Below are 12026 nucleotides of genomic sequence, written 5' to 3'. Positions count from 1 at the left end.
CTAGCAGTAACGACAAGGGCAAACCGAGCAGTCAAATGGATTACCTTTGGGGTGGAAGACCATTAAATTTCCATATTTGCATATTATATATTGCACTCCCTGACAGACCCACACAATTTACTGACGGCCCTACAAAACGAACTGAGACTTTTTGAAGGAGTGGCAGGCCTCCATATTAATCTCTCGAAATCCTTCCTTTTAAATCCAACCATCCCTGAGGGTGATATGGAGACTCACTCACACCACACCCTTCCAATGGGCCAAGAAAAACCTTACCTACTTAGGTATGAAGTTGACACCAAAGCTCTCACAACTATTCCAGGCTAACTACCCACCATTACTGCAAACTCTGAAGTCAGATATAAAGCGATGGGCCCCATTATACCTATCCTGGCTAGGCAGAATCCATGTGATCAAAATGGTAGTGCTGCCCAGATTCCTCCATCTGTTTCAAAGCCTGCCCATTGAACTTGAATCCGGTTATCTGGAAAAACTTATCATCCTCAACAAATTTATTTGGCAAAATAAGCGGGCTCGACGCCCCTTCAAGTTTCTCCGACGACTTAGAACGGAGGGAGGATTGAGTCTCCCATGCTTTACCCTATACTAAAAGGTGGTACAGCTTAGGGTAGTAGTAGAGTGGTCACAAAGGGAGCCAGACAAGCACTGGCTACAAATGGACAGGGCAATAGCAGGCAAGGTCATATGGGACTTGCTATGGAAACCAAAGATAGCTCGCCCTACCAATGCTCATATTACTACTCCAACTAGAATGGTTCTGAAGGTTTGGGACGAGGTTCTTAAGAAGTCAATATGGACAACCTCCCCCTCTCCTTTTACGACCGATTCACTACAACCCAGCGTTCCCTCAAGAATGCAAGCAGGACTACTTGACGCCTGGATGAAAGGGAGGGAGTTTGACTTTATCACGCCTATTCCATAACACAGATATACTTACCTTTGAAAACTGCCAACGAGATTTCAACCTGGCAAAAGAGGAAGCTTTCCACTACCAACAATTACGACACTGGGCACTACAACCAGAGACTAAAGGAGCAATCATGAGAGAACTCACCCAACTAGAAAGTTTTGTGAAGAAGACTTAAGGCACTAAGGGCATTATCTCTTTCTCATATGCTATGTAATTACGCACAACAACCACCTCATCATATGGCTTTTTGGGAACAAGTCCTGGGCCATGGCATCTCAGAGAGGGACTGGCAAGCACTCGAGGGATATATACAAACACAACCATTCACTAAGTCTCCATGAGGCACAGTACAAAATACTGTATGATTCAGGTGGCTAAGTTACTTATTGTTCTCGGTGTACACCACTTTCCCTTAAACAGATATTTGGAGGTGGGTTGTTTTGCCTCTTTGTTTCTTTTGTGCATTCAACACATCCAGCTCGCCTTACCTCTAGATCACGTTTCTCAAATACTTCAGGATCAATGCACAGACCACACAGGCTTGCGGTGGACATGTTGATTTTACTGCCCTATGGGTGGCTAAACAATGGAAGCAATTATTTTTCGCAATGTTGTTTTGAGTACCTAACAAAGATCAAGGACTATGGGGTGCCCTACTTATGGTGACTAGCATATTTTTCTATCCCATTCAACCCCTCTTGAAATCACCATCAACTGATCCCCACACTCTGTATAAAACATATGAAATTTTGTATACACCACTGTAAATACTAACACGCTGACAATATTATTTGTTCCCACATGGTTGGTGGGAGACTGAAGTGTGTTTTTTTGTTTTGCATTTCTGTTTTGTCACTGACTCTGCATAGTGACTTACTAGTAACAGACAGCTTTTTCTACAAGCACACGATCACAATCTATGATAGACAAACATCTAATACAGAGTACGTTTTGGCTTTAAGTAGGTACAAAATTTAGCATATTTTTCAATGACTATGTGCTTTTATAGATAATTAAATCATATGGTGCTTTGGCATATAATGTGACAGCACCCTGATTGAGATATGTTTGCTTACCAGATTTCTGACCTAGTCCCCAAGGGGAGGGCCTACCTTGATCATTACATTGCACGTGCTGCGTGAGATCGTCAAATTGATTGAGAAAACTACTCCGTATTCTTTTGATTAACTCAAATCACAATATATTAAATACAATCACAGGAAAATGTAGAAGATGGTTAAATCTGATGACTGGACACGGAGCCCCACTGCAGAGACAAACAACAAGGTAATAATAGTCAAAACATCTAGCAATAGAGAGTGCAGAACTGTTCACCATAATATATAGGGAGGGCAGGCAAAGAAGAATGATTTTCCAATGCATCTTTGCAAAATTTCATTTTTTAAAGTTTGCCAGGCATGGCAACTTCATGAACTTTAAACCCACAAATAGTGGAGAAGATTTCTGCAAACAAGACTTGGCCACACAAAATAGTCTAACTTATTAATGAGTGTCTCTTCATTCACATGTGAATTTAAGCACCCAATAAGTCATTACAAATGCACTGTCAACCATCTATGTATTCACCCATCCACTTATTCATTCTTGCATTCACCCACTTACCCAGCCACAAAAAAATACAAGTCAACAAGCATACGCAACATTAACTGAAAGAATAAAAGAGCAAAAAAAGGAACGATGTCACTGCCTAAGAGCGGCAGACATAGGCTTGCAATACAAAAACAAGCATTGGCATAGCCCATAGGCCTCGCCTTTGGGACATTATAAGTGTTTAGCCATGCAACAGTTGATGTTGCACCAAGGATATTGTGCTGCATAATTAAATACTTATAAAGGTCCCAAAGGCGAGACTTATTGGCTATGCCAATGCTGGTCATATAGCGCCACTTGTCAATGAAATGAGATTCAGTTCAGCCCTGCTCCAGCTTATCATTTCTGTGCTTAGCTCCTCATCAAATAAAGTAAAATGACAACAGAAGGTGAGAACGGGGAGGGCATAAGCGGCACAAAGCAGTGAAAACAGCGCCTCAAGCAGGCAGGCGCAGGTCGGGCGCGGACCAGGAGCGTTGCTGATTAGTATTTCACCCACACCTGTCACTTTATCCAATTACTATACATTTACAGTCACAAACCCGGGCTGGGGTACAGCGAGGGATGTTGATGATCCACACTAGACAGGAAGTCGACTGCGAGGCAGCTGCAAAGGAGGCCAGGCAGGTGCCTCATCTCAGAGAGGGAAAGACAATTAGGCATTTGGGGGAAACCGGAGCATACGAGGTGTGAATATTTGGAAAAACCCAAAAGAAAATCTGTAACAACTCCCTACATGTAAGACAGTGAGGCTAACGGAGCGCTTGATCCAGACCCAGGGTAAGGAAATAACCCAAAAACTCTAAAATGAACTATAAAAGGAACAGGTCACCTTACCATCTGCAATATACATATGACCACTTTTGTGCAAAGAGAGCTATATCCAGGCCCCCTCACATAAGAACATAAACGTAAAGTCCAGGACAAAGTCCCTGCACTAGTACACGCTCAGCAGTGCCTAAATAAAACCACTGGTCAGTGCACCCACGCAGAGAGCGCTCTATCCGAGTAACACTTACAAAGCTGTAGCCCCGGGGCTTGCCGGTCTGACGGTCGGTGATGACTACGGCCTCCTAGATGTCCTCGCACACCTCGAAGTAATTCCTGAGTGACGCTTAGGTAGTGTGGTAGGGGAGGCCGCCAACAAAGATCTTGGTCATGGTGGTATCCTTCTGCAGCGTGTGCATGGCGGAGGGGGGACTGTGCAACGGCAGGCGCTGGAGCAGCATGAGACAGGGACTGGGCACCCGTGGGCGGCGGCGCTGTGCGGGGGAAGAAGAAATCAGAACGGGCAGGGCAGAAAGTGGGAGCAGGAAGCATGCGTGCCCTACACCGCCGACCCGATGTCCGTGATGGTGGCAGGCGAGTGCAGGCCTGCGAAACAAACAAGTGGGAGGGGCGGGGGGAGTGCGGCCGAGAGCAGGGACTGGGGCAGGCAGGTTGGTCAGGAGGTCACAATATCCTGAAATATATCATACCCTCACCAGTAAAATCCACTTCTCCTCGACAAGCATGCAGAGACCAGGAGGAGAGATGTTTGACACAAGAAGTGCTGCGGGCTGGACACAGAGCGGGAGGAAACGGACCGTGCAGTGCGCACTGAATACACACAGCCGGGTACAGAACAAGGGCAGAAAACCATGCACACAAATACATTGCAGATTTCAAGTCGCACACAACTTTGGAATCCAACTCACAATCAAACTCATACGACAGTAACCCAGAAGGGGAACATCAAAGACGCAGAAGACGGGTAAAGAAAACAAGCGCGCGTTGCCACGCTAATTTACAAACAGATGGCCCTGCGCACCGCTGCTTGCTCCCGCAAGGTGGACGCCAGCACAAGCACGAGTGCTTGAAAAGGGCAGACCGATTTATAAAGGTCCTCTCCGAGAGCAGCGCATGCACGCTGACCGTAGGCTCGACCTAATTACACATCGCAGCGGACCACCAACTTCCAATGGCACTGTACATTATGTATCACCGTTTAAAATTTCCATTATAGCTGCGGTGTACAGAAGCAAAACGTTACTCATCTTGGGTTGGTAAAACAATGATTCAGTGTGCTGAATACCATTCCAAGATGGACCTGAGTAAACACCGAACCATCTTGGAATGGTACTGTGCACAGTGCATCGTTGTTGTATCAATATAAGAGGGCCAACATAACGCTTCTTGATGGACATCCTAGAAACATAGAACAATGATTCACTATGGACAAGTCATTCGAAGCTGGGTGTCCAGATGAGAAGCAGTAGCTACTTGATATGGCACACTGCAGATGCAATGAACAGCAAGCGGCCTGGGAGCACTGTCTTGGGAGCTGTGGGGCAGTCAAACATAAAAGATACCCAAAAAACAAAACTGAATATGGGAGAGAGAAAGAAATGAAAAGGGGTCTATTAAAGAACAAAACTTAAAATTAAAGGATTGGCCTGCCAAACTTGGTACTGTGCACACTCATTTTCAGATGGATGTGCATGCGGTCAGGCAAAATGCCAACTATCACAGGGCAACAGAGCCAACAGTTGAAATATTCTGACCCATTGCCCCATGCCATTTGCTCCCACAGGCAGAAGCCGAAAGTGAACCACATTTTAATAGACAAACAGTAGAATAGGACTGCTCTGAGGGTCTTCTTGGTATGTGTAAATATTTTTCAGGTATTTGTTTTTAAGAGCCTGACAGACAACTAAACCAGTCAGTCCCTCCTAACATTACCACTGTGAACATTTTCCATCATAAGGTTTGTCAAACTGAATAACCAAAACCCTTGGCTACTAAAGTTACCTGTGAGCTTCCATGCAACACAAGACCCTTCTACAGGCATTAACACAGTAAATACACAATTCACCCTTAAAGGCCTATTGGTTTTAATTTATGATTTTAATAAATTAATCCTACTGTCTTTGCTGTAGGTTTTCACAATAAAAAGAGAAAACATGTACCATCTTGCTTTACTTTTCCCAAATGAACCTTTCAGGCCCACAGCCTTTAATAATAACCAAATTGGATATGATATATTGAGCATAACATTTCTCACAATGCTCCCATCAATTAAAGAGTCACAATATTGGAAAAATGGAAAAACGGTGCTGGGTAAAACAATATACATCCCCTCCTAAAACGGTAGCACAGATTATCTAAGTGAAAATCCTCTATCCCAGGATGCGTCAGAGGGTGTGACCAACACCATAGCTCTTACTTACAGATAATATTTCACAAGGAAAATCATATCTTTATCCTTATTATAGGCTTGTCACAAATCATAAAATTGCAGATATCGCCACAGTTAAATTTGGAAATAGAATATGCAAGCTATTCTAAAAAGAGAACGCTGCTTCTTCCTGCCGCTGGAGTAGATTTTCTACTTTGGCTGAAGCTTTTTCAATGCAAGCGGTAGTGACCATCCGCATTGAGAAATTGTTCCAGGACTCGCCCTAGTGCTCAATGTTCTCGCTCTCCAACTTAACACTGGCAAGCAATGCTTGAGAAAAACTCAGCTACGTTGTGTTTGGTGGATTTTTTCCAGAACTCTGCGTCGCAGGTGGAGCGGACAAACCTCTGCGAACTCTGCCGGCAGATCAGAGTTTACCGTCCATGCCTAAAAATAAATGGCACTCCTAAAGTTTGCACTTTACTTTTTATGCCAAAAAAGAATAGCCATGCACGAAAAAACTTTAGTTACAGTGGATGCACTGAAAAGAACTTGAGCGCTTGTTTTTTGACAGTTATGAGTTAAATACCTTCGTTGGGAATGCCAGGAATGTCTGTAGCATGTTGGTGGTGAGATGCAATTGAGACAAGCTCACATGCAAGGAAAGAGAAGAAGTACCCATTCAAAAGCCCAAATGGAGCTAGGAAATAAAAATGCAAAAGTCCCCTCCCCAAACAAATCAGTCTTGCTTAATTTAAAAGCTCGGTGCACTCGTTTTCGGAAACTTGGAAGTCACTTTTTCTATTACAATTTTAGTGAATATATTTGCAATGGATTATAAATAAAGAAACAAAAAACAAAAATATCAAAAACACCTGGAATGGAGATTGATATTGCTTCAACTTTCATTTATTGATATGCAGATTCTTTTTACTTTGAATGACAAATTTCCATTCATAAAAAATGAATCTGCATTTAATTAAATACACTTAACCAACAGTTTTTCTCACAGCGGAAATAGAATGTTACACGTGGCTGATAGACCACATTAAACAGAATGCACAACATAAATCGAGCCACATAATGACCATGTGACACAGAAACTAAGTACATTCTAAACTAGATATACTAACAAGCCAATAGTTTTGGCTTTTTCGTGCCAAAATGTGTAAAAACTAGGCATTAACAAATGCTGTTTAAATGTGCTGCTGCCCAAATGGTTTTAATCACTTTGAAGCCAGTGCTGCTGGTTTTGCCAAAGCTGGGAAAGTATCAAACAAGCAGCGGTGATGCCAACAGGTCTGGCTTATGACTGAAAGTGTCTTGTGTGTCGATGATGGGTTTAGTCGCTCAATAAGTCATCTAACGTGCACTCGGTCACTCATCTGTGCACTCATGCATGTATTTACCCAACCACTGACTCATTCTTGCATTCGCCCTCTGACACACTGCAATATAACACACACTCTGCAACATACGAAAAATAAATGAAACGAATAGAAGTAGAAGAAAACCATGCTGCCAAAAAAACATGGTGGATATATTCTTGTAATGATAAACTAAATACAGCACCAAGTGTCCATTTTGCAGAGGTATGGTGCATAGTTTATCACGACTGCCCAATTTAGAATGGTAAAACAAAGATACACTTTGGACAACAACATTCCATAATAGTTTCCTGGGTTAGAGAAGTTGCCATGTAGGATGCTGAAGAATTGAGAAGCAAGTGACCAGTTAGACGAGCATTGACAGCTGTTGTATACTCTTAAGGATACTCTTAAGGAAAAATACAAAGAGGAAAAGGGATAAAAATTGAAGCAAAACTATAAGTGGAGAAAATTGAAAACTAAAGGACTGGCCAACCAGCCCTAAAACTGCCTCCTTAGGAGAGGGAGAGAATAATCTCCAAAAGTAATCAAATTCCACTGAACACACAAAGTAATGTCTGAAATACTAAGATATTCCATAGACTTCAAGCAAAATGCCTAGCTATGGCTGCCTTATGACCATTCAAACACACCACTCACTTTGAAAAGGTAACAGTCCGAGTGCAACATGAGTGTTTGCATTCCTCACAATGGTTAAATGCCAACGTGAATTCCTTATGTTAAATTAAAGTCAATTCACTTGAGCAATTGAGGCGCACATATGTTCAAATGATCGGCCTTGGAGGACAATGTACCTGGAAATGATTCACATACACTCCTAACACCCGATTGGATTGTGCTGCCTCGTGCATTTACACCAATAAAAAGAAACATAAGGAAAAGCTGATGACATTTAACAAACACTGAATTCTAGACTTCTGATGCAGTTAGCATGATTGCATAAAACATTGCTTGTTGCAAGGAGTACACAGTCCAATTGAGAAAAAAATCCATTGAGAAAGGGGCTGTGCAACGCTTTCAGTCTCGTACTGATAACAGTTACTGCTCTCGCACCCATCACACAGTACAAGAGCTCCCCTAAGCAGTAACGCCCCAAGTATCACCTCCCAAATGAATCAATACCATTACAACATCAATATCTCAATGAGCATAGCCAACTGCCCCATTCCAGGTAGTTATTTAGTATGCACCAAAGTCACGATTCATCCACGGGACTACAACTACACCTTTTGAAGCAAATATCAAAACCCGTTATTCCTGGGTGGCAACAGGTCTACTTTGAGTTGTGAGCCCCTACACCAGGGCTTCCATGCTTTAATCAACTGTTAATGTTATCAACGTCTGCCCCAGCCAACAGGTACTTATAGATGCTCCAGTGCCATGCTATTGTACAGCTGTGAAGTTGGGGCGATCTTGTTTTCTAGAGAGAACACAACTAAATGAAAAAAGCCAACATAGCCACATAGGTCATGTTGCAAGGACGGATTTCTTAATTATTATTCTTCAATTGAATAATGAAGCCTAGTGCGGCCTCGTGCACTATAATGCATTACCACCAGAGACTGCAGTTGAGAATCTTACTCACAATTACAAGTCAGCAACTTCTGTGCCAGATGGCTTGTATTTCGCTTTTTTAAGTGTTTTATTTTACACACTGATGACCTGAAGGAGAGACAAGTATGCTGGGCTGGTCAGAGAGGAACCAAGTTAGCTGTTTTTCCAGACCAATACTCGTTTCCAAGAGAACTTGCCCGTATTTGTAAGCTGTGTTGATAGGTCAGAAGGACACCTGCCAAAAACTTTGCCCTACGACTAGGAATAGGAGATACACAAGATGTTAAATTGCGGGAAATGTCAATGAAAAGTGTATGATAATGAAAATTAAAGAAGGCTAGAGACAAACAAGGGTTATAAAGCTAGATAACAGATAAGGAGAGAAACTAAGTAGATTAGCGTGAACATCTTTTTCTGCTTTCACCTCGCTACGGAGTTTAAGAGTTGAAATAATAAAGAACGAGTAATATACACATTCAGTAACATACAGTCAAGCTGATGCCACTGAGACGCATGGTCATTGCCAGAATGTATCTCGACATCGGTAAGAGAGAGTCAAACAGTCCAGTTCTCACAATGCTGTGGGGCCTGTGGAGAACACAAACCTTTTAAAGTTTTCCAGGCCATCATGAAGGCCACAGAGTGTGCAGATTCATAGTCTGGGTTCAGAACACCTTGGTGGTTTTGCCTCCATGTTTCTTCTTCATGTGATTGGATGACCTGCCTTTCCTGACCTGGTTATAACATAGCGTCTATGGAAATACCACATACATGCAAATACGAATACCGAATAATTCTACATAAAGTGCTAAAGAGACATGCGGAGTTTTCTCCCTATATTGGCAAGTTAATGCACTGGATTATCCCGCGTTTTGCACTGGGTTTGGGGAGGAGGAAGAGGCGAAAGGATGCCTACCGTAGGTGGCCTCCAATTGGCTGCCCTCAGACCTATGGACTTAACTGTAAAAGCACTAAGGGCATTTGGTTTAGAAAAAAAAACGCCAGAACGTATTAATATGTAACAAGTTTATAAGGAACAAGCTGCTCAAAACGCAGACAAGTCTGTTCTGTAAGAAAGCTAATTAGTTTAGTATTAACCACATTACACTACCTGTTTAAAAAACACTAAAACATCTAACTTCACAAAGAGACATATTATACAGAAATAACCATCTTAGCATAATGCTTCAGACAATGTTTTCATTGACCTAAATTCAATCAGTAACAGTAACAGGTTTCAAAACTTGTTTTAAAAAAAACATGATTTTAGCAGATCCGAGTGATTTCATTAATTGGATGCCAGTTTAACGCGTCCGTCAAAGTAACGGAGGTGTGGCAGTAACTGGGGGTACCTCAAAGACAAACATGCGTTGGCCCCTGAGAACTACGCTGACGATTCAAACACTTTTACGAATTACGTTACCCGCACATTACTTATTGACTGGCATGCAAAACTCTAAAATACCCATTACCGCGGATTCAACCTGGGTGCAGCGTGTCTACTCGTTAGTGCGGAATGCAGAAAATCAGGTCAGTGTGTTTGTAGCTGTTTAGATCACGTTTTATGCAAATCACCCCGTTGGTTACATGTTGTTAAAGTAACGCACTACAAGAAAACGATCAAAGCATCATTGCACGTAGCACATAAAACCGGTTTAGGATCAGCTGTAAAAAATAAAACAAAAGAAAAGAAAAAAATAAACTTAACAAAAAGGAAACCAAGTCGACAACAACAAAAAACTCACCTTGATGGGACCGGTGGAGAACTTGACTTTCCTTTTGGGGTCCAGTTCATCATCCTCCTCCTCTGACAATCCCTGCACTTCCTCGTAACAATCACTGGCGTATCTGTCATCCTCGCCCTCGGGGGGCCCTTTCCTGTAAACTCCTTGGTTTTCGGAGTCCTCGAAAGCCGCATTCTCGATCCCGCAGGCGACGGCGGCAGAGTACGGGGAGTAGCTGCGCGGCTCGTCGGCATCGCTGTCCTCGTCGCTCTCCTCCGCCTCGGCCATGGGGGGCGCCTTCTCCGCGGGCCCCTCCGTGGCAGTTGCGGTGGTATCGACCGACGGCTTCTCGGTTAACAGGGCCCGCTCCTGCTGCTCGAACACATCGTTGTCCAGCTCCTCCTCGCTGTCCGAGGTCTCGTTGAGCAGCACCACCATCTCGGCCCGGACCACGGCCACCTGTGGCTGCGGGGGGCCGGCCGGGGGCGGAGGGGGGCTGCGCTGGGCACTGGCCGGTGCTTGTTCAGTGCTCGGCTTCTTGTCGGGGAGGCTGCTGGCTGGAGCGGGCCCCTCGGGGGGCTGGCTAGAGCTGGTCCGAGCGGCCGGGGTCCGACCCTCCTCGCCATCGCTGTCCCCCATGAAGCTCTCCAGCCTGCGGGAGATGGGGCCTGCATTGGGAGCTGTCCGCGCCCGGGGCTCCTCGGGGGCGGCGGCTGGCTCAGAGCCCGCTAGCCGGGGGAAGGCGCTGCCCGGGCTCAAGTCGGGCTCCCGGCCCGGGGAGGGGGACTTGCTTTCGGAAAGGCTCTGATGCCGGCTACTGGTCCGCTCAAAGAGCCGACGCGTCTCCGTGAACTTCTCGGCCAGCGCCGCCTTGTCCAGCTCGGGCTCCTCCGGGCCGGCCGGGGGCTCGGGGGTGGTGGGCGACGGGGGGACCTCAGCCCGTGCTAACTTCGTCTCGGCACCCTCCGCCGGCAGCGAGCTCAGCTGCATGAACAGGTTCTTGATCTTGTGCACCCGGTTGCCATAGCTCGCCCGGCCCCGGGGGAGCTCGCCCGAACCCCCGTTTGCGCTCAGCCGGGGAGGCGGCCCCGTTGGCCGGGGCACTTTGTCCGCTTTCATCCCGTCGAAGGAACATTTGATAGCGTGAAAGTCCGACTTATAAGCGCTCCGGTGCGGGGAGGCGCTCCTCAGGGTGCGCTCCCCCTTCACCTCGGCCTTCAGCATCTCTAAAAACAACTTTTCAGGCAGCGTCTGGCGGTCTCTCGCGCCCCAGCCACAACTCTTTGAGTCCACCCGAGGTGGCAGACAGACGCTTCCCGAGGTTGCGCCGCTCCCGGCCAGGCGCTGGAGTCGGGAGCGCGTCGGCGTCTGGGGGCAGCGTCACGTCACTGCGCCTGCGCGGACGTGATCGCCATTTTGTTGAGTTTCTTCGAGGTGTTCTCGTCTGCACTTGTTGCGCAGGGAGTGTGCTACCGGTCCTGGAATCGGCGCACTTTTCCTACATTTACAAAAGTGACTTTTGAATGACCTGTCGCAGGCTTGAGTTTTCAGCGAATCAGAGACTATCAGTTTGTGTAGGTTTATTACAGCTCCATGGCACAACACGGGCAATGGTAGTGACGGGACAAAATTACAACGCTGCTCTGTTGTTTTTTTGTGTA

The 12026-nt window shown here is 45.3% G+C and overlaps 1 protein-coding gene across 3 annotated transcripts in view; it reads right to left on the bottom strand.

The window, feature by feature from the left end:
- LOC144823224 (neurabin-1-like) overlaps window positions 1-11783 on the bottom strand; it is a 647660-nt gene extending 635877 nt beyond the window's left edge. For all 3 annotated transcript variants that reach the window (XM_078681559.1, XM_078681561.1, XM_078681560.1), the window contains exon 1: window positions 10387-11783. In XM_078681559.1, coding sequence (XP_078537685.1) covers window positions 10387-11589 — 1203 coding nt within the window. In that variant the 5' untranslated portion in view covers window positions 11590-11783. The remainder of the gene's footprint in view (window positions 1-10386) is intronic.
- Between the last annotated feature and the right edge of the window lie 243 nt (window positions 11784-12026).

Source organism: Lissotriton helveticus, chromosome 3_1 (assembly GCF_964261635.1).
Source record: "Lissotriton helveticus chromosome 3_1, aLisHel1.1, whole genome shotgun sequence".
NCBI classification, from domain to species: domain Eukaryota; kingdom Metazoa; phylum Chordata; class Amphibia; order Caudata; family Salamandridae; genus Lissotriton; species Lissotriton helveticus.
Note: the sequence above shows the minus strand (reverse complement) of the source record. Positions and strands in the feature narration are given on the sequence as shown.